The 22,805-nt window shown below is 48.7% G+C and overlaps 1 protein-coding gene across 2 annotated transcripts in view; it reads left to right on the forward strand.

Moving 5' to 3' along the window:
* CPLANE1 (ciliogenesis and planar polarity effector complex subunit 1) overlaps positions 1 to 22,805 on the forward strand; it is a 70,107-nt gene that overhangs the window by 25,433 nt on the left and 21,869 nt on the right. Inside the window, exons 15-38 of one of the 2 annotated variants that reach the window (XM_066602415.1) lie at positions 17 to 196; positions 603 to 770; positions 906 to 1,128; positions 1,209 to 1,348; positions 2,161 to 2,378; positions 3,056 to 3,220; positions 3,323 to 3,461; positions 4,448 to 4,557; positions 5,369 to 5,524; positions 5,602 to 5,710; positions 9,046 to 9,328; positions 10,156 to 11,044; positions 11,382 to 11,533; positions 11,903 to 12,051; positions 13,220 to 13,299; positions 13,398 to 13,462; positions 15,122 to 15,326; positions 15,902 to 16,195; positions 16,554 to 17,153; positions 18,614 to 18,708; positions 21,089 to 21,209; positions 21,675 to 21,732; positions 21,957 to 22,088; positions 22,300 to 22,380. In XM_066602415.1, coding sequence (XP_066458512.1) covers positions 17 to 196; positions 603 to 770; positions 906 to 1,128; positions 1,209 to 1,348; positions 2,161 to 2,378; positions 3,056 to 3,220; positions 3,323 to 3,461; positions 4,448 to 4,557; positions 5,369 to 5,524; positions 5,602 to 5,710; positions 9,046 to 9,328; positions 10,156 to 11,044; positions 11,382 to 11,533; positions 11,903 to 12,051; positions 13,220 to 13,299; positions 13,398 to 13,462; positions 15,122 to 15,326; positions 15,902 to 16,195; positions 16,554 to 17,153; positions 18,614 to 18,708; positions 21,089 to 21,209; positions 21,675 to 21,732; positions 21,957 to 22,088; positions 22,300 to 22,380 — 4,812 coding nt within the window. The remainder of the gene's footprint in view (positions 1 to 16; positions 197 to 602; positions 771 to 905; positions 1,129 to 1,208; positions 1,349 to 2,160; positions 2,379 to 3,055; positions 3,221 to 3,322; positions 3,462 to 4,447; positions 4,558 to 5,368; positions 5,525 to 5,601; positions 5,711 to 9,045; positions 9,329 to 10,155; positions 11,045 to 11,381; positions 11,534 to 11,902; positions 12,052 to 13,219; positions 13,300 to 13,397; positions 13,463 to 15,121; positions 15,327 to 15,901; positions 16,196 to 16,553; positions 17,154 to 18,613; positions 18,709 to 21,088; positions 21,210 to 21,674; positions 21,733 to 21,956; positions 22,089 to 22,299; positions 22,381 to 22,805) is intronic. The other variant, XM_066602416.1, reaches the window with a different exon arrangement.

Raw genomic sequence — 22,805 nt, forward strand, 5'->3', positions numbered from 1 at the left:
TGGTTCTTGCTCCTAGGAGGAAGGAGAAGTGGGCTACTCCAGACTCGCTATTACCTGGCGCTTCTTTACACCCACCTCTATCACTATAATCTGAATGACGCCCAAGGGATGTGCGACCAGCTGGTGAAGGAGCTGCTGATCCGATCCAATCTGCTGACTGAGACCGAGCGGAGTATTCCGGGGGAGATGACTGCAGGTTCATCTGTGTCTGATGTGTGGATATTACACATTTGATGATTATATGCAGCCACCACTAGGGGGAGCTCACTGTATACAGATTTATACAGCCACCACTAGAGGGAGCTGACTGCATAGGGATTTATACAGCCACCACTAGTGGGAGCTCACTGTATACAGATTTATACAGCCACCACTAGTGGGAGCTCACTGTATACAGATTTATACAGCCACCACTAGAGGGAGCTCACTGCATAGAGATTTATGCAGCTCCCAGAGACCTTAAGAATACATTCATACATGGGGAGCTCCCTCTAGTGGTGGCGGTTTAGCATTTTACTTGAACTGCTCAGAGGGGTTTCCTAATAATCCTCCTATTTATGTCCCTATATGTCTTCAGCTTCTCTTTATCTTCACCTCCGCAGCCAACCTTCTGACCGGTCGCAGACTGTTGGAGCAGGTGCACCCGGATGCAGCACTTGCTGTAATCCGATCTATGGGCAGGTTCATGGCGGCGTATTTCACTAATCAGCCGCTGTATGTGTTTCCTCCACACAATGTGTGTGTCCTGGCTCCACTTCACACCTGTACAGGTAATGCTGCCCGTCCTGCCGGAGAGCGCAGTAGTGTGTGTCTGTGTGTGTCTGTGTCTGTGTGTGTCTGTGTGTATATAATATACCCGTCTGATATGGTGAGACAACCTCATTAATGCTTTGTGTTCTCCACAGATAAGCCTCCGCGGGTCATCCTTCTGCAGCGCGGTATAGTTGGCAGTGGGGTCAGAGACCAGAATCTCTCTAGCGTCTGGACAGTGGAGTACACGCTGGAGCTGCTCCTTGTTGGTGGCCTGATCTCGGAAGCCGCTTGGCTAGCAAAGGAGCTGGGAGACTGGAAAATGTCTGTGTCCATGTCGGTGGCGTATAACCTGCATCGCAGCAGCAGCGCTGAGGAGTAGGTTTATCCCCCACTTTCTATGAAGCTGCTTCTGTCTCGCCTGCTGTGCTTACACTTGTCAATTTTCTCGATTTCAGACAGAAAGGAGAATTTCCGGCTATGCCGCTGTGTCTGTCCCTGGCGAACGTATTCCAGGAGCGGCTGCAGGCCTTCCTAGGCCATCCACCCCATTCAGAAGCTGCAGAGAAGGGTCATACGGAGCCAAAGCAATTCACTGGTAATTATGGCTAATCGTGTGCTAAAGTGTGACTGAGGGGGGCAGGGTAGTAACCCCCAGGCAGCTCCAGGTTGAAGGAGTTTTCCGGGACTTGAAGGGACTTTGTCACCTACTTTTAGCCCTATAAGCCAAGCTTCTGAGCTGAAAGTAGGTGACCCACTGAGTGCAGGGATATAAGCGTTATACTTACCTCCACCATCATTCCCCTGGTATGAGCGCTGCTAAGTAGTCCTCACGTTATAAAATTAGAAGGATTACTTCGCACGTTGCTTATGCACTGCAGCGCTGGCTTTCAGCCCTCAAACAAAAAAAAAGTTTAAAGGGCTTAGAATCAATAAAAACGGAATACTCGCCTATCCCAACCACTCCCGATCCAGCGCTGCCGCCTCGGTGCCCACCACACGGAACCCAGAAGAAGCTGTGAGTGGTCATGTGACCACTCCGCCTCCACCACACATAGGCTTCACACTGATTCTTCTATGGTCACTGAAGCCTGTAAGTGTCTGAGAGGTCACATGCACAATGAACGGCACATGACCACCCGCCACGTCTTCCAAGTACCATGCGGTGGGCAACAGGGCTGCAGAGCTGGATGGCGAGCCATTGGTAGAGAAGAATATTCAATTTCTCTTCATTTTCAGCCCTCTTCAACTTTTTTTTTTTTTTCAGTCCCAGAAGACCCTTTAATGTCTCTAGGATGCTGTGTGGACTTGGTTGGTCCAGGTTTTTGTTGCCACTTTACAGTTAGAAAAGCCTTAATGGAGGATATAAGGAATCATGTTAAATTAAAGCTATTTTTTCTGGCACTTCAGATCCCATTGAGGAAGAGGATGTAGACGTCCTGTTCAGTTCCGTGCAGGAGATGTTGAAGGCGGCAGTAATGGCCGATGCAGAGATTCTCACAGAAGCGCTCCACCAACTGATGGCGTCTGCAAAGGAACTCGGAGGGAAGTTCTCCGGACTGGTGCCGGAGCGCTTGTACCTCCCAGCACCGCCGCTCTACTGTCCACAGCCCTCTTCAGTCAGTGAGGTAAGTGTTCTTAAGGGGGCTTTCTGGACAGAAAATGGAAATTCTGAAAATACTGAAATCTAGGAGGCACAGACAAATATTGTCAGCCTGTACCTTTTTATCTGCCGCTGCGGACCCTCTTCTTCGTCCCGTGCAGCAGCTGATCTGCCGCTGTGGTTACATGCATCACTTATGAAGTAAACACAACTCCCAGCATGCATAGAGCTTGTTTACTGGCCAGTGCTGTAGCTCCGCCCACAGCTTGCAGGTCCTACAACTTACCAGCACCAACCTCCCTCTCTGAAGCAGACAGGCTGGACCTTCCAGCACTCTGAACTGTACATGAGCTCAGTACTTCCTCTCCTGTCCGGTTATGCACAGGGAAGGAAGTACAAATGCGGACAAGATGTCAGCGGAACTAGAGATATTTTTCAGGCAGAGAGTCACATGACAGATAGAAAATAGGTAGACCGGGTACAGTGAACAGATTACAGAATGACTTATTGTGGTGATTTACATCAGATTTTAAAGCGTTAGTCTGTGCCCAGAATGCCCCTTCAATACTCATCCGCCCCTCATTTTGCCATGCACGAGTGTGGGCATGCTCTGCGAGGTAATGGTGGTCGTACGAGATGTCATCCAGCTTTCCTATAAACCGATTTCCCACATATTACATCTTATTTTGGTATGATCCTTAGGGGGATCCCAGTGATTTGCTCTTGGAGTTGGAGAAACGCAACCGTCAGCAGCTGTCCGGCGTCCTGCAGCGCGTTCTCTTGCTGCTGCGGGCGGCCCGTTGTTCTCTCCCCTCTGCGCAGTGGTACCTCAAGCAAATTAAACGAGCAAGAAAAATCATGCAAAAGGTTTGTACATTTAGGCACTATGTGATATACGGTGCAGTCAAGCATAATACTCGTACACAATCATATATTAGTTTTTTGCACATTTTTTTGTTTTTTTTCTAGATTAGAGCTAAGGCTTCTCTGCCTCCTCTCGAATCACTTCCAGAAAACCTGTTGAATTACATCAGTAGTCGGACTGTGTTACTGAAGCCGGGACCAGATGGAGAGCCTATGAAGGACCTGGTGTCTTGCAGTGTAGTAGGTACGGCTGACATAATAGAACTGTTCCGCATGGGTAGTATTATGAACAGGAGATCTTTTGAGGTCAGTAGAAGGTGAAAAGAAGTTTTTTGGGAAATGGCGACTAATGGGCTTCATTAATACTTATATCGGGTACATGTAATATAAAGTAGCATTTACGTCTCTTAATCCCTTGGCGACTTACAACATACATGTATGGCAGATGTTCGTGGGGTTTGTATGGCGTGGGCTCGGAAGCTGAGCCTGTGGCAGATGTCGGCTGTCTTTGATTACCGACATTCGGCTACAGCAGCTGTGGTTGGAGAGAACTCTGGTGGTGGCCATTTACCATTTTGATGCCGTTATTAGTACTGACTGTTTTGCCTGTTAAAGGGGTTGTACCATAATTACATTTTAATAGGGCATGATTTGGGATTCTCACTTCTGGGACCCCCACCGATCCTGAGAATGGGGGTCATGTGTAGTCCTTCTTCTCACCACTTGCGATGCTTCTCCCCCCCTGCAGTTAATTGAGCCCTGGCCAAGCATGAAGGTCAACGCTCTATTCAATTAATTGGGGCTGACAGAAATACCCGAAAATTAATAGAGTGGCAGCGCTCTGTGAAAATACAATAATCTAAGCAGATTTGTGGCCTGTGTGAAAGCAAATTAAACAAGCACAGCGACAAGCAGCCAAAATTCCCCTGGAACGCCGCTGATAATGGAGATCAGTTTGGATGATTCCGGCTAGCGCTGTGTCCTCCGTTCCCTGGAGCCAGCGCAGTGCCTGTGAGCCGGCGGCCATGAACACCAGTCTCCCTCGGCTTCTGGCACATGTGCAATGCCTTTCCTACGGGAACAGGGGGCTGCACAGCACAAGCCCCAGATTTCACAGCGACTTCCGCTGACGTCAGAGGAGGAAGGCGTACAGCGGAGGGGCGGGCATTAGCTGATGAGACGGTGGCTCGGGCTGTGTGTATAATTGTTGGTTTGTGTCTGTCTTCGCAGTGTGTTTTAGAGAGCTCTGTGCGCTGTGCTGGATGCTTCATGTCCGCGAGCGGTTGTCCATCAGCTGCAGACAGTACCAGAAAGCCAGGGACAACGGCAAACTGTTTAAGGTACTGAGTTTCTCAGGATTGACATATAACTTGTGGCAGAAGGGAAGCGCTTCTCATAGGCAGAATCACGGTATAACTAAGTTGAATAAAAAGGATTTAGCAGGTTGTGATGCAAAAAAATGCAGAAATTCGACAACTTTCTACAATAACGTGTACTTCAAATTCTCACCTTTTTCATGATAATTGTTTGCTATTCCTGAATGAGATCACTGTGGTTTTCTATTTGGAGGCAGTAACCCTGTACATAGCTAGTCCTGCTGTCAGCTGAGAGGTAGATACAATTGTATCCAGTGTAGACAATGCTCTGTGAGCTAAACAGCCCGGACTCCAGACTGATACATTGTACATAGCTAGTCCTGCTCTCATCTGTGAAGTAGATACAATTGTATCTAGTGTAGACAATGCTCTGTGAGCTAAACAGCCCAGACTCCAGACTGATACATTGTACACAGCTAGTCCTGCTCTCAGCTGAGAAGTGGATACAATTGTATTCAGTGTAGACAATGCTCTGTGAGCTAAACAGCCAGGACTCCAGACTGATACATTGTAGCAAACGAACATACAAATGAGTGATGGAGTCTAGGCTTTTCAGCTTGCAGAGTATTGTGTGGACTGGATACAATTGTATCCACTCTTGAACTGAGAACAGGACTTGCTATACAGTTTATTCACCAATTGACTTCCGTTGACAACCCTTCGATGACTGAAGGGATTAGCTGGGCCTGCTGGAAGTACTAGTTGTACAATAGCTGGAGAAGTGCAGGTTGGACATTATAACTTCTGACACTCCTCTCTCTCCCGCCCCGTCTAGAGCACGGATGAGATTGACTCCTGTGTGGTGGAGCGCTGTTTCGAGTCTTTGGAGTGGGCATGTCGCATGCTGCCATTTACCAGGGCTACAAATTGTGAAGAACTGATACAAGATCTCATCCTCAGCCTGATCAGTGAGCTCCCGCCGGTGAAGGAGGTTAGAGGTCACTAAAAGGGTTAAACACATGCGAGCCAAGAGTAGTACACTGTGCTGACTATGATTGCTTTCCATAGGTGGCAGAGATCATGGTCAGAGCTTTTCCTAATCCTGAAGACATCCGTGTTCCTCTAAGGGAAAAGTACCACTCAGTTCAGCAGCGATTGAGACACTCTAAAATAAGAGGTGATTCTTACAAACTGCTTCCATTATATTATATCCGGTGTAGAAGAAAACTTTAGATTTTAGAAAAATGATTTGATGTGGTCTGCAGAGAGCAGCAGAAGGGTCATAAGAAAAATCAATGTATGTTTTGCATTGATGGGCAAAAGCCTGCATTTTCTCATGCAGAAAGCAACAAGATGATATACCCACACTAAAACAGCTCAGTAAGTAAATACTGTACCAGAACCAAGCTCATAACCTAAATACAGCACCAGAACCAAGCTCATAACATAAATACAGCACCAGAACCAAGCTCAGCATAAACTATAACACTAGAAAGAAACTCCTAACCTAATTACAGTACTAGAAACAAACTTGTTACATAAATGCAGTACCAGAACCAAGCGCATAGCATCAATGTAGCACCAGCACCAAGCCTCAATACATACAGCACCAGAAACACACTTGTAGCATAAATACTGTACCCGAATCATGCTTTATACATAAATACAGCATGGACAGGAACTCAGTACATTGATACATCACCAGAACCAAGCTAAAAACATAAATGCTGTAGCAGAAGTAAGTGACTGTTTGCGGGGGCACCAGTGTGCTGACAGTTGTGTCTTGGATCATCCAAGGGGAGGAAATAAAGCCAAGAGGGGGCATTTCTATAGGGCCAATGAGAGAGAGCACGATTACTATAGGGCCAATGAGAGGGGCCACGATTACTATAGGGCCACTGAGAGGGTGCAAGATTACTATAGGGCCACTGAGAGGGTGCACCATTACTATAGGGCCACTGAGAGGGGGCACGATTTCTATAGGGCCACTGAGAGGGGGCACGATTTCTATAGGGCCACTGAGAGGGGGCACGATTTCTATAGGGCCACTGAGAGGGGGCACGATTACTATAGGGCCACTGAGAGGGGGCACGATTTCTATAGGGCCACTGAGAGGGGGCACGATTACTATAGGGCCAATGAGAGGGTGCAAGATTACTATAGGGCCACTGAGAGGGTGCACCATTACTATAGGGCCACTGAGAGGGGGCACGATTACTATAGGGCCAATGAGAGGGGGCACAATTACTATAGGGCCACTAAGAGGGAGCACAATTACTATAGGGCCAATGAGAGAGAGCACGATTACTATAGGGCCAATGAGAGGGGGCACGATTACTATAGGGCCACTGAGAGGGGGCACGATTACTATAGGGCCACTGAGAGGGGGCACGATTTCTATAGGGCCACTGAGAGGGGGCACGATTGCTATAGGGCCAATGAGAGGGTGCAAGATTACTATAGGGCCACTGAGAGGGTGCACCATTACTATAGGGCCAATGAGAGGGTGCAAGATTACTATAGGGCCACTGAGAGGGTGCACCATTACTATAGGGCCACTGAGAGGGGGCACGATTACTATAGGGCCAATGAGAGGGGGCACGATTACTATAGGGCCAATGAGAGAGAGCACGATTACTATAGGGCCACTGAGAGGGGGCACGATTACTATAGGGCCACTGAGAGGGGGCACAATTACTATAGGGCCACTGAGAGGGGGCACAATTACTATAGGGCCACTGAGAGGGGGCACAATTACTATAGGGCCACTGAGAGGGGGCACAATTACTATAGGGCCACTGAGAGGGGGCACAATTACTATAGGGCCACTGAGAGGGGGCACAATTACTATAGGGCCACTGAGAGGGGGCACAATTACTATAGGGCCACTGAGAGGGGGCACCATTACTATAGGGCCACTGAGAGGGGGCACCATTACTATAGGGCCACTGAGAGGGGGCACGATTTCTATAGGGCCACTGAGAGGGTGCAAGATTACTATAGGGCCACTGAGAGGGTGCACCATTACTATAGGGCCACTGAGAGGGGGCACGATTACTATAGGGCCACTGAGAGGGGGCACGATTACTATAGGGCCACTGAGAGGGGGCACGATTTCTATAGGGCCACTGAGAGGGGGCACGATTTCTATAGGGCCACTGAGAGGGGGCACGATTACTATAGGGCCACTGAGAGGGGGCACGATTTCTATAGGGCCACTGAGAGGGGGCACGATTTCTATAGGGCCACTGAGAGGGGGCACGATTTCTATAGGGCCAATGAGAGGGTGCAAGATTACTATAGGGCCACTGAGAGGGTGCAAGATTACTATAGGGCCACTGAGAGGGTGCAAGATTACTATAGGGCCACTGAGAGGGTGCAAGATTACTATAGGGCCACTGAGAGGGTGCACCATTACTATAGGGCCACTGAGAGGGGGCACGATTACTATAGGGCCAATGAGAGGGGGCACGATTACTATAGGGCCACTGAGAGGGAGCACGATTACTATAGGGCCACTGAGAGGGGGCACGATTACTATAGGGCCACTGAGAGGGGGCACGATTACTATAGGGCCACTGAGAGGGGGCACGATTACTATAGGGCCACTGAGAGGGGGCACGATTACTATAGGGCCACTGGGAGGGGGCACGATTACTATAGGGCCACTGAGAGGGGGCACGATTACTATAGGGCCACTGAGAGGGGGCACGATTACTATAGGGCCACTGAGAGGGGGCACGATTACTATAGGGCCACTGAGAGGGGGCACGATTACTATAGGGCCACTGAGAGGGGGCACGATTACTATAGGGCCACTGAGAGGGGGCACGATTACTATAGGGCCACTGAGAGGGGGCACGATTACTATAGGGCCACTGAGAGGGGGCACGATTACTATAGGGCCACTGAGAGGGGGCACGATTACTATAGGGCCACTGAGAGGGGGCACGATTACTATAGGGCCACTGAGAGGGGGCACGATTACTATAGGGCCTCTGAGAAGGGGCACAATTACTGCAGGGCCACTAAGAAGGGGCACGATTACTATAGGGCCTTTGAGAGGGGGCACGATTACTATAGGGCCTTTGAGAGGGGGCACGATTACTATAGGGCCACTGAGGGGGAGCACTATAACTATAGGGCCACTGAGGGGGAGCACGATTACTATAGGGCCACTGCGGCTATCCACATCCACTTGAAACAAAAACCCTCCACTTCTCTAGCCCACCAGGAAAGTTTTAATTAGTTTAAAATAATTGTATCCTTTTTTCTGTGGTCTTAACCCACGTGCGTCCTATAGTCCGAAAAATTTCATTTAGTGCATTTGTGCCCATAAAAGGGTTTCAGGACAGAAGCGTATTGCTGGCTGTTTTCTGTTTATACCAGACCACAGTAGAAGGCGCCGCCACAATGGGGGCTGTCACATAGGATATGGCTGAACTGAGCCTTAGTTCTACCTAGTAGCTTCTAGTACAGCAGGGAACATGAATGAATGTCTGCTTGTTCCAGGACCGCGCGGCGAAGAGATGATGTCCGTTATTATCCATAGCATGCAGAGGCTGCGGCTGAAGGCGCTCAGACGTGTCCAGAGGAACATTGGTCCCGTGGAGATGTATCTGTGGGAACCTCCTCTGGATGAAACCCTTAGGGATGAGGCTCACTGCTATGACAAGTACTCGCTGGGCACCACAAGTCTCAGCAGGAGCACACTCACTGATGTGGGGAGGCCACAGATCTACAGCGACGCTGACACTGTATCTGATGCAGCAGTGGGGAACGGTGGAGATGACAGGTAATGTTTGTGTCATTAGCCTGCAGCGGCCTGTGATATGCACACGCGTGTTCAGTGAGGCGTATATGTATATGGGGAGAATGCTACAGGCCAATAGCTATTTTAGGCCCAGCGTGTCGGCAGAATACGCTCTACCAATATCCCATTGGCGGCCATTTGTCTGCTCACAAGAAATGGCGCGAAATATGCGCTTAAGAAAAATCGCAGTATGTTCTATCTTGGCGCGTATTACGCGCACATTCGTGCCACAGTAGTACATAGTGATTGGCGTAACGTAACGAGTATGCAATGTCATCGCGTACTACCTGCATGCCGCACGTGTACATTTTGCAGGCGGCACACTACATGATACACTCGTGTGAGCTCGGCCTTACGTGTATGACCATCTGACAATCATAGACATGTACGTGCGTGTTTGCTCTGTATGGTAAATTCCCATAGCATATATCTGTGTGTATTATGCACCCACATACCATCTTTCTCCAAAAATAATACCCTTTCTTATATGTTTGCCCCTAAAGAGGCACAGGGTCTTATTTTCGGGGGGGGGGGGGGGTGTTATACTCACCTAGCAGTTGCCACTCGGGTCCCTCCTGCGTGGAGTAGGTGCTCCGGCAGGCTTGTGTACAGTCCTCAATGCCGACGGAGCAACTCTTGCTGGTGACGAGGCTTGAATACCCCACCTCCAGCAAGTGATTGCTCAGATTGGCTGAGGTGGCACTCTTGAACCAATCACAGCCATCCATTGAATTGCATCATCTCCCCTGTACTCGCAGCCCCAAGTAATTAGCAGGGGGATTAATATTTCGTCTTATGTTTGTTTGCAGGGTGGACTCTACCCTTCCATTAGATGGGGCTGTGAACACTGGAAAGCGGAGTAAAGCAGCCAGTAAAAAGCTACGAACACAAAGAGAAACGCACTGCGAGAGCGGGCCGTCTCCGCCCAAAGTGGGCACCTGGGAGTTTGAGTGTAACGATGAGGAATACCCCAGATTCTTAGATCTGTTCCTGAGTTATCTGTTGGAGAAGGATCTTCATAGCACTGATCCCGGGATCCCTTTCCTCACTGCTTTCTCTCCGCAGCTGCGGGAACATGAGTTGAACTCCCTTGTCTTTGAAGTCCATACCACACTAAAACGCAAGCTGGTGCGAGCGGGGATAAGGAGCGTATTTAGGGCCGGATCCTGCTTTACCTTCAACTCTGGAGGTTTCGGGGACTCTGTGGGTTTGGAGGGGGCATTGCCTCAAGCGCAAGCTACAGCTGAATCCCCCCTTACGGTTTGTCCCACGGTAATACTTGGGAAGCCACTTAGGAAGAGATCCTTTACTAACCTCCTATCAAAACGCTCGGTCAGAAGTGGTCTGTTTGGTCTGCAAGACAATGGCGCTACTAAACTTAAGGCCAATGACAGCAACCTATCCTATACGTCCCTGCCGGCCTCTTCCCAGTATACCTACAGGCTCATCCAGAACAAGCACTGCACCCCTAGTGAAGAATTAGGAGCCGAACTTCAGGCCAAGTACAGCAATGAAGCCAAACTGGTCGAATGGATGATCCGGTGGTCCGACCGGAGGCTGTACTGGAGCGCCGGCAAAGCTGAACTGTGCCACGTTCCTGCGTCCACCGCAATCCGAGTCAAGACCTCCTCTGCTGCATTGCTGACCTCAATATGGCTGCTGGAGAAGCCTTACCTGGGAAATTCCTACAATCAACATGTAAGATTATGTACCTTGTCCATAGGGGGCAGTGTTGTCATATTTAGTATTGGACTAGTGATCAGATTCCGCTTTGGACAAGTGGGTGGGATTTTTGGAAATGCTTGCAAAGATCAACGCTCGTTCTGTAGGGTTTAGTGTCACTGGTGACCATATGGATGTCTACAAGTGCCGTGCCCCTATATATAAGGCCTGCACAAATCCATGTTGGCATCCGTGTCACACTTAAGTCTCATTCAATGCAATGGGAATCCACACTGTAGTTCACATGAAGCAAGATTTTAAAATTATGGTTAAGTCCATGATGATGATTTGTGTTCGCGGTTGTACCTTGCAGGTTCCTCCTCCTGATTACATCACGGCTCCCGCTCTACAAAGTGACGTAAACCCCAAACTGCAGAGCAAAACCAGCGAGGCCGATGAGTGTTCGAAGACAGACAGAGATTCCCCGTATACCGTACATGAACCGGAGGAGGAAAACGCTTCCGTGTGAGTGATTACCGTAGGGATCTTAGCTACGAAGCTCCATCTCAGCCGTGTAACGAGTAGCAATCGGTGAGATCGGAGTCATGTATGTGTCGTCCTCACGGGCTGACGCAGGAGATATGGGGGACCAACGATTCTTCATGCGCTCGTTGGTCCTCCATTGTGTTTCATTGCGGTCGGCAGCACCTTCACACAAAGAGAAGTGTTACTGACAGCGATCGCCTGAATGTCCCCACCTTCACCCAGCCCAATAATAGGCTAATGGACTCTCCTACGACTGTCCATGCCTGGTCACTGGCCATGTAAAGGGCCGTCCGCTCTAAACCTTATCACAACTGAGACACCATAGCTAACTCTGACCTTTCCTTCTAGAGCGTCGCCAGCAATAAGCCGGATAAGCTCCGAACAAAGCCAAGAGAGGCAGTCGGGTCTTCGGGAGAAGTCGGAGGAGGAGGAGGGCGCATCTGTCCTATGTGACAACCACAGACTGAACCAAAGTCCTGCTGCGTCCGAAACAGAAGGTCAGTTCACTTTTTGGTTTGACACGAGGCTTAGTGGCCGGATGTAAGCATATGGTTGTGCGCTGGGGGAGCTGTGATCGGGTCTGAGCAACAGCGCTGCGGAATAAGTTGGCGCTATACAAATACCAAGATTTATTAATACCCCTTTACGGGTGCGTTCACGGCAGATTCTATCTTTGCAGTTCAGTTATAGCAGAAAACCTGCAGCGTTTTTTTTCTTTCTCTCTAGGATTGTCTTTAATCCCATATACTTTAATAGTGAACGTTACCGCTGGGGTTTTTCTGCAGTATTTTCGCTACTTTCACATGTAGCAGAATTGGTGCGGATTTTCCACCCTCCATCGATTGTGGATTTTGATGCAGATCCGCCCCTTCAATTGAAAGACTGAAATCTGCTGTAGATCTGCACCAAAATCTGCCTTATGTGAACACACCCTTAGGCTGGGTTGACACAGGGCGGAAATTCCGCCGGCAATTTTAAGCACGAGATTAAGCAAAAAAGTGGATGAGATTTGCAAAAATCTCATCCACATGCTGCAGCCAAGCTGCGCTGAAACTGACGTGCCGCGTGGAATTCAAAGCTGCGGCATGTCAATTGTTTCGCCGTTTCCGCAGCGGGCTCTCTCCCCTTCTATGAGGAGAGATGGCCGCAGTGGAACAAGCTGCTTTCAAAACCTCTGGAACCTCAGCTGTGGAATTTCTGCGTGCGATTCCGCGAGGTTTCTGTGGGATTTACGCCCATGTAGACCCTGCCTAAGGGTTCCTTTAGACTGGACATGCCTAAGCATCTGAAAGTCACCCCACCGCCCTTGTGTTCTCACGCATGAGTGAATGGAGGTGGAGCGGGCTGGGGATCGCTTCCTGATAGCTGCCTCCATTCAGGGTAATTGAGTAGTCGTTGACTTCATGTTTAGACAACTGATCGTTTTGGTTTTTTTATACCCACCTAAACTAACAAATTATCGTTGATTCGCTAACTCTTTCCACTGAGCAATAATCCTTCCGTGTAAAAGGGCTCTTAGAAAAACTTATTAGAAATCGGTCTTGTGATGTGACTGAAGTAAAGATGGCGGGAAACGGGCAAGAATATACCAGAGAGCGAGCGAGTGGGTGGGAGGAGAAATCTGAACTATGATAAAGCTAGAAAAAAAATCTTTTTATTCCTTAGATGACCAAGAAGAGGAAACGGACGCACAAAGGAGCCTGAGCATTGCCGTCAGTATTCGGCCTCTCTTACCAGAGGCAGAGGTGAGCCCTGAACCCCGAGTCGCTATGTCCCCAGTGATGATTGGGGGCCAGAACCGCATGAATAAAGTGCTTTCTTTACAATCTGTTCTTCTATGCAGAATGCGTCCTTCGACTCCAAAGATCCCGAAGAGCCGCTCATCCGGCAGACAAGAGAAGACTCACAGTGAGTGCAAAGAAATTTTTTTTCATTCTTGCAGAATTGGTCTCTGGCCTTACACCTCTGTAACATCCAACCTGCTCATCCTGGCTGGGTCAGAGGTCGCCGGTAATGGCAATCTCACAGCAGGGCAAGAGAGTTTGGAGACATTGTAGAAGACTATACGCTTAGAGGGCAAACGATTCATCGGCCCATGTAAACAGGCCCTAAGCCAGTCCTTTGTAGACTGCCCCTTGCCTTCCCTTCCTGATCACATGACCACAAGGGTCTGTCTAGCTTTCTCTGGTCAGCCCCTCGCAGTGATGACAACCCGAAACTATCAAGGCGGGGGGGAGGCACAGCCCTCAGCCACTTGATGCAGGGCCATGTCATCATACCACAGGAAGAAAGTACACAACGTCTTGCGTCATGTGGCTGAGGGCTGTAGCAGCTCAACAGGCATCCTAGATGATGAACATATATATTTTTTCTAGGTGTAGTGTCCCTTTAAGACCATGTGCATTTAAAGTGACCCTCCGGTTTCAGGACAAAATTCCCAGGTGGTGGTATTGCCTGCATTTGTTCTCCTCTGCTGTCACTCCAGCCCACCAGGTCCCCTTTTCAGCTGTCCAAGATGGACAGTTTTCTATCTAGTTAATGCGCACTGTGCGCTGCTCTCTGATTGCTCAGCACTAATCATGTGAGTAGTGCTGGCCAATGAGAGAGCAAGAATAGTGCATTAGTAGTCTCACATTAGCAATGCACTGTGAGGATTAAGGCCCATTTAGACGGGCCGAGCGTTGGGCTGCTGCATGGGAGCTAGTATCACTGGCTCATTGCGGGGAGGCGGCAGGAGATTTCTCTCCTTGCACTCCCTGCCCCTCTCCATTGACTTAACATAGCAGCCGTTCAATACTGAACGGCTGCTATTTACACTGAACAATCATCGTCTATCGTTTATGCTGCATAAGACGCTGGACGATGAGCTGATCGCTCAGTGTAAATAGCAGCCGTTCAGTACTGAACAGCTGCTATGTAATGTCAATAGAGAGGGGCAGGGGAGAGTGAGGAGAGAAATCTCCTGCAGCCTCCCTGCTGGCCGCTCTGTGAACGAGCCAGCGCTACTAGCTCCCCTGCAACAGCACGGGAGTGAGTAGATGTGGGGACGAGTGTTGGGCATCGTTTGCCCGACATTTGTCCCGTCTAAATGGCCCCTTAGGTAGTAGATTGCATTAGCCATTTTGGGCGGCTACCAGCAGAACCGGTGGATCGGAGGGACGGCAGAGAACAACTGTAAGTAATATACTCCCCACCCCCACCCCACCCCCCCCCCACCCAGTTCCGGGACCAAAGGGTCGCTTTAAGCTTTTGTGTGCACATAGTTAGGCGTCAGGAAGCGGAGCCCCGTGCCCACAGAGTCACATCGGTTGCTCTGGAGATGAAAAACAAACAGCCGTTGACTGAAGTATGCGGGCGGGATCGTATCAGAGGGAGAGGAGAATTAATATCAGCTGGTGTGATACATCCATGTGGTATACAGGCACATGTAACGTGTCCGCAGTCTGTATACACTGATGACTGCACATGGAGTATACAGGTGAGCTCTGACGGGATGTATGTTGGGGATTCACAGCTACGGAGGAGGATTTCTTTGCAAAATGTTCAGTGTTTTGTCTTTATTCCCAGGCTCGGTGACCCCCCAGTGTCTGCCAGCTGTAGTTCCCCGGCCCCCCAGTCTGTCTCCAGTGCAGCAACTTTCCTTCCACCTCCTGCTCCCTCCACTAATCTGCCAGAATCCACCAATCATGACGGAAACCAAAATCTGCAACCCGTCAACACCTCCGAAGCCGTCCGGCAGCTTCTTCAAGATGAAATGTTTCGGCTCCTTCAGGTAAATTGTTTCCAAAGGGGCTTTTACACAATCACAAGGAACGTTCACTTGCTTGATCAGAAGGCGGTATGAAGATGTCTTCGATTATCTGAAAAACGATCCTTTGGCAGGCGATCGCGGCTGCCATGTAGCACCAAAAAAATCATCAATGTCAGCGGCATAAAAAATAAATCCTGGCTGTCGGTGACACTTCTTCCCCCATGTGGATGGAGGATGTGCTGCCAACTCTATGGAGAATGGACAGTCATAAGACCAATTTTGTCTCCCCCAAAAAAGTGTTAATTGCCTTGTGTGAAGGCCAAGTAGATGAACACAAATCTTGTTGATCATCGCTGCCACATCTATTAATGTATAAGGACCAGCGTGTAGCTTTACAGACTCCCATCATGCAATGCGTTCCCCTCTCTAGATGCAATTAGTTTGGACTGTGTAGGTTGGCATTGTGTGACCGCTGTGGCCAACCTCAGGGACCCCTGGCGATCACCCTGTAATTGGCCCGTACCCTAAATGGAATAATCTGCTGTTTATAGAGAAAGCACGCTGAAGTAACTATTTCTTATCTATTTCTTCCCCAGCTGCAGCAAATCAACTTCATGAGTCTGATGCAAGTGGTGGGCTCGTCGTTCGCCGCTATGCCAGCGCTGCAGCACATCTTGGAGCAAACTTCACAAATGGGAAGGAATCCAGTGATGAACCCGATGGGCGAACCCCCTACACTGCAGGTCATTAATTCACCCTCGGCGGCAAAAGCTGCTGCTGGACCTGCGGCAGACGCACAGCGGGATGCGGAGGTAGCGCCAACTGAGAGCTCGGTCACCACAGCTGAGGAGACGGCCGCCAATGAGCAGAGGAACAAGGAGAATCTGCAGGTATGTCGTCCCTGCGGTCCAGAGCGCCATTCTGTGGTGGTTCACTGCTATCACTAAGACGTCATGTACTAGGCAGTATTATAACGGTCTGTGGATTCATGGGACCTAAAGAGTCTCAAGTCCAAACTGTTCCCTTGCAAGTGCTAGTCAGTGCCAATCCAGCTACCTGGTGACGGGCACTGCCAACAGTGGATGCCCCCCCCTTATGATCCATTGGAGTACTAGCATCCATATAGACCACAAGGGCAGAATACACCTGCATTACTGTCCCTTGTACTTATGGTGGCTGGGGTGCACTTACTTAGTGCCAAGCTTCTAGTTGTGTGGTTGACTGCTTTTTCTCATATTCTCTGTGCAGAATCCTCCGGAGCTCAGCATTCCTCCCAGTCGTGGTAACGCTGAAGGAAAGATCCCCACGGTTCTGGGATTATTAGGCACTGCTGCTCACCGGGGTCTGCCCTTAATAACGCCTCCATCAGGACCACCAAAAACACCAACTCTAATAATCAGACCTCCAGTCATGAAGAGCCAAAATGGATTTCCTCTACTTAAACTGCAGCCAGAGCCCCAGATCCTAGCGCTGAACGTGAGAGAGGCATGGGCAGCACCGAGCTTTGCCCAGAGGATGCCCGCCCCTGTGTCCGCTAATATAACACCGCCTTCAGCAGTCAGTGATCCGAAAAGTACCCAAAAATGGGCAGAACCTGTGAGCGGAGGTCGCTCAATACATCCTGCGTCCCATCAGTCCAGTTCATACACAGCCGGTCACATTCACCAACCACTGCTAATGAACTTCATTGGAAGAGAGCAGAGTAAGGCGGGCATCCCTCTGCTGCACCTGCGCTCGGACCCTGCGCTCTACATCCCACCCGTCCACAACCCCAGCCTGCAAACGCCATTATTAGTTCTCCCGAAAGACCTGTCCATGAAGCCGATATTACTGAGGACCAACTTACAGGTAAGGGCTGACCGACACCTACACTGGGGCTTCCAGTCAGACTTCTGTTACTCTGTTTCATTTTTGGAGCAGTGAAACCGAATTAAAATGGAAATAGATATTTATCATTTTTTTATCATTGATCATTGATTTAATTGGGTTTACAAAAAGAGAACAGAGATTACTGTATAGTCACAGTTACATGATAACATTCTACTACCTGCAGCCACCACTAGGGGGAGCTCAGGAGAATACTGTATATACATTGTACTCTATAATGACATAGTATACAGTAATCTCCTGTATAGTCATAGTTACATGATAACACTCTGCTACCTGCAGCCACCACTAGGGGGAGCTCAGGAGATTACTGTATATACATTGTACTCTATAATACAGTATACAGTAATCTCCTGTATAGTCATAGAGTTACATGATAACATTCTACTACCTACAGCCACCACTAGGGGGAGCTCAGGAGAATACTGTATATACATTGTACTCTATAATGACACAGTATACAGTAATCTCCTGTATAGTCATAGTTACATGATAACCTTCTACTACCTACAGCCACCACTAGGGGGAGCACAGGAGATTACTGTATATAGATTGTACTCTATAATAACACAGTATACTGTAATTTCCTGTATAGTCATAGTTACATGATAGCATTCAACTACCTGCAGCTACCAGTAGGGGGAGCTCAGGAGATTACTATATATACATTGTACTCTGTAATAACGTATACAGTAATCTCCTGTACGATCATAGTGTTACATAACATTCTACTGCCTGCAGCCACCACTAGGGGGAGCTCAGGAGATTCCTGTATATACATTGTACTCTATAAAACAGTATACAGTAATTTCCTGTATAGTCAGAGTTACATGATAACATTCTACTACCTACAGCCACCACTAGAGGGAGCTCAGGAGATTACTGTATATACATTGTACTCTATAATAACACAGTATACAGTAATCTCCTGTATAGTCATAGAGTTACATGATAACACTCTACTACCTGCAGCCACCACTAGGGGGAGCTCAGGAAATTACTGTATATACATTGTACTCTATAATAGCACAGTATACAGTAATCTCCTGTATAGTCAGTTACATGGTAACATTCTACTACCTGCAGCCACCACTAGAGGGAGCTCAGGAGATTACTGTATACACATTGTACTCTATAATAACACAGTATACAGTAATCTCCTGTATAGTCATAGAGTTACATGATAACATTCTACTGCCTGCAGCCACCACTAGGGGGAGCTCAGGAGATTACTGTATACACATTGTACTCTATAATAACAGTGTACAGTAATCTACTATATTGCCATAGAGTTACAATGACTGCGGTTTGGCTTTGCCTTCTGTATTTATCACCAAAGTTATTTATCACCCTGGTTTTTGGGGAACAGGTTTAGAACGGGTTTATTTGCTATTTGAATACATTTTCTGTGACTTTTTCAGACAGCGCAGAGACAAGACTCTGGAGAGAATCCCCCGCGTTTGAGAGTGAACATCCAGCCCTCTGAAGATGTGGCACCGGGGGATAGTATCAAAAGGTGCATACCGTGGGCACAATGTAGTAGATGGGCTCCTGTAGCAGTCATGTAGGACGTGTACATGTATGTATCAGACACACATACTATCCTCATACATGTTCTGTCACATATATTAACCCTTTGCAATCCAAATTTGAATTCCGGGTTTCCTAGGGGACTTTCTCTTTCTGTCATTATACAATGGCGCCATCTGCTGGCTAGAGCCAGTACTGCGGTATGGGATATGCTGGAGAGGCCCCTGACAACAGAGCGGCCAGTAATATACAGTAAGAACACCCTGCCGGACGTCTTCCGATATCGTAGCTGTACAGGCTTCAATCAGAATGTCTTCAGACGTCAGACAGTGGATTGGAAAGGGTTAAAGAAATACTCCAACAAGTAGACAGACGTTTCAAATTTGTGTATTGCTTTGTGTTCTCCAAAGCCATATGTATGTCTGACACGTCACATGGACCTGCCGTTACCGTGCTGTGCCGATCCTCTATTCCTGCCGCCGTCCAGCCTGCATCACAATGACACTTTCAATATGGCCACCATCCCTGCCAAAGACTACATTTCCCACAATCCTCTGTTGGCATCTCTCAGTAAACTGTGTTCATCACAAGCGCCGCAGTGTCAATATACATGCTTGGCGCAAAGCTCAATGCGACTACATAGTGGTAGCTGGTTCATAATGCGCATGCATGGCCGAAAGCACGTTCACAGCAATTCTGCTGAAGTGAGTAGGACGACTATCTACATTACTGCGCATGCTTGGCCACCAATACTAGAAACAATACTTCGGGGTGGGGGACTTGCGAATGTAAATGGTACCTTAGTCCTTAGGCTCTGTGCTTGACCACAGCTGCTCTGTAGGTACGGTTGGAAGATGTCTGTCACCTGTGTTAAACCTTTCCACTCCAATGCCTGACCTGTTCCAACATCATAAGCTCCCTCTACAGCTCCAATGTTGGAACAGGTCCGCAACTGCATTGCAGGAGTGCATCTGCACCCCCTCGTTAGACACATCGGGTGCAGATACACTCCTGCACTGGTCCTTATTGAGGACCTCCGAGAAGAAGGCAGAAAGGGTTTTTAACCTCTTCTGCCTATTCCTTTAGACATTACATAGCGCTCAATTAGCGCTATGTAATGCAGAGAGAATGCGGAAGTAACACTTCCGCATTCCGCCCGGCGATCATGTGACCTCCGTCACCCTCCTGATCTCGGCTGTCAAAGATCAGGAGGGTGAAGGAAGAATGTCGAATGGGCAATCGGATAAATTGGAGCTAGGGAGAATTGAGGGGAGGGGAAATGGATTGGAAAGGGTTAAAAGGGTTGTACACCTTCTGTTGACAATAAGCTGATTGCAAAGTGTTCCCCTGCTGACACCCCCAGCGATCAGCTGTAATCTGCGGCGGAAACCTGGTAGTAAGTATTCAGTTTCCTTACAGCACTCCTAAAGGGAAAATGAGGTATTACGCACTCAGGTCCTCCAAAGTAAGAGAGGCTCTTTATAACCGCTCTCCTATAGAGGAGGAGCCTGTTCTGTTAATTTAGGATTCTCTAACGTATGAAAATGGGTTGCTAAGCCAAACACTCCCTTTAAGAGTCACTTCTGCCAGTTCATAAACTGGTTACACTAAGCTACAACCCTTAAAGGGTTTTTCCAGACTAAAACTATTGATGACCTATAGTTAAGATGGGTCATCAAGAGCTGAGTAGCAGGTGTCCATCACTGGGGGCCCCGGATCAGATGTAGCTGCGGGTGACCGGATTGCTGTCTATCGCCTGGTTGGATTTTCTGCTGACTTTCATTGTAGTAATAGCAAACCGTGCCGCTGCGTCAGACACAGCAACGTCTCATCAGCTGATCGGTGAGGGTCCTGAGTGATGGACCCCCCCCAGTCTGCTATTGATGACCTATCCCAAGTGTTTCAGTGTTAGCCTGAAAAAACCCTCTTAAGATGCTTAGATAGCCTAAGTGACATTACTCTTTGTAAGTGTTAAAGGGGATGTCCAGTTTAGAGACCCGTTTCCATACCCCTGTTAGTGATTTCTGAGTTAATAGAGGTGTCCTCTGTTTGGGATCTCCATCTCTAGTCCGCAATGGTTATAAAGAAAGTCTCTCACACTGAAGAACCCGCCATGTCTTATATTACTCAGACATCCTATTCATATTTGTGGACACTGTAATACTGTATTTCCCCTGTGGGGGAGCTGCAGGGAAATTGAACATGTGCCAGGTTCCTCCACAGATTACAGCTAATTGCTGGGGGCCCCAGCAGGGAAAGACTGTGTGTTTAGCTGATTGTCAAATGACCCTTCCAGCAAATAGAGACTGTCCAAAGCGGAGACCCCCTTTAATATTGGTTTAATTATGGGTTTTACTTTTCCTTAGAAAAAACCGACGCACTTTGAAGGAAAAAAGTGAGAAGACGGAGAAAAAGGTGTCTGTTACGTTTCGTCCAGAAGACTCGATCATTGCTCCTAACAATCTCGATGAGGTCACACGGTCTGAGGTACGCCCCCCCCCCTCGTGCCCCTAATCTCAGGGTATATGGAATACACTAGTTGTATTTCCAGTCCTATAAGTTAACAAGGGTCGCCAATAGAGGAGGAGGAAGCGACCCTCACAGTGACAAGCGGAGCCGGACAAGGGGGTCCAGTTCTGGAGATCGGCGAGGTCTCATCAGTGAGACCCCCACCGATCAGCAAGTTCTCCCCTATCCTGGGAATAACTTGTTACTTATGGCACAACCCCTTTAAATATTGCTGTCATTTAAAGACCAGTCGCACATAGAGTGTGCTCAGCTCCCAAGCCTCCTCTATACAGGGATACCTGGCATCTACTGCACGTGTACGACAGGTATCAGGAAGGGGTTAAAGGAGATGTCCAGACTTTACCTTTAATTGGCCATAAGCTACAATGTTACAGGATGCAGACGACCTCCATAATTCATGTCATGCTGCTTTTTCAATCGCAGATTGTACGTCACGACAAGCAGGATCTAGAAGATGGAAATGACTTTGTCCTTCCGGTCGGTAAGTGTTGTCTGCGCCCCCAGTTATTACCCGGTGTAGCACAATGGGGACCACTTTATGCGACGCTTAGCGTTTTGTGACAGCCTGCACTCTGTAGATAAGCTACACATCGTCAGAGTCTGTTACACCGCCTGGAACTAAATCCACAATACAGTGAGCAGCTGGGCAGTGTAAAGAATGGGGGGCAGTAATGTAATGTTGGATCTACATTTACTTCATTTCAGGCTCCTTTGATTCCATGTTGTCGCATCGAATCCCCGAGACTCAGATCTCTTCTACCGCAGAACTACATTTTATGGCGTCCACGAAGAAGAGACCTCCGGATATCCGGGACGCGAGCACCAACACTGATGCTGGTAACGCGGGGTCACGTGTGTGGTGCTCTGAGAAAGCCGGTGACTTCCGCCGTATTGGCTGTCTCACAGTTTTCCCACTTACATAGTATCTACTGGTGACTTATGGTGGGGGGGCAGTTCTTTGCATTGCATGTCGTGAAGGGTCTGATACTTGGGGCTCTCTTCTTGCTCCTGATCTCGCTTTGCTCCTTCCTTTCTTCTCTCGCTGTAGCTTCCAAAAACATTGAAGACAAACGTACGGAGTTGGAAGAGTTTCCTCGTAATCCCCCGGCCGCCATTCTTCCTGCTCCAGGTTTGATCGCTGCTTTCGCCATGATTTTCGGCTTCAGCGCCGTCTGCCTGTAAATCCTGAGGCATTCTGTGCAGATTTCGCCCCGTCCGCAGTGCTGCTCCAGGCTGATGGGTGATGAGTGTTTGATCGGTGGGGGTCCTGCCGTAGACCGTGTCTGGGGGGGATAAATATGTTGGGGTCTTTTACGATGGGATGATTGTTGGGTGCAGAAGCCACAGTCCTCCCAGCGATAATGGCTCCTGTGCTGATCGTCGCGCAGTCAATGGAGGCGGAGCGGGACGGAGATCTCTTCCAGCCGCCTCATTCACAGTAGACAGGCCGTGGTTCATAGATGCCGGTTTACACGGCCGATCCTGGTGTGATTATTGTTCTCCGTTCCGTCGCTAGCAGTATTTATTGTACAGATTCCCGCGATCCACTGATTA

This window comes from Eleutherodactylus coqui, chromosome 5 (assembly GCF_035609145.1).
Source record: "Eleutherodactylus coqui strain aEleCoq1 chromosome 5, aEleCoq1.hap1, whole genome shotgun sequence".
Lineage (NCBI taxonomy): Eukaryota > Metazoa > Chordata > Amphibia > Anura > Eleutherodactylidae > Eleutherodactylus > Eleutherodactylus coqui.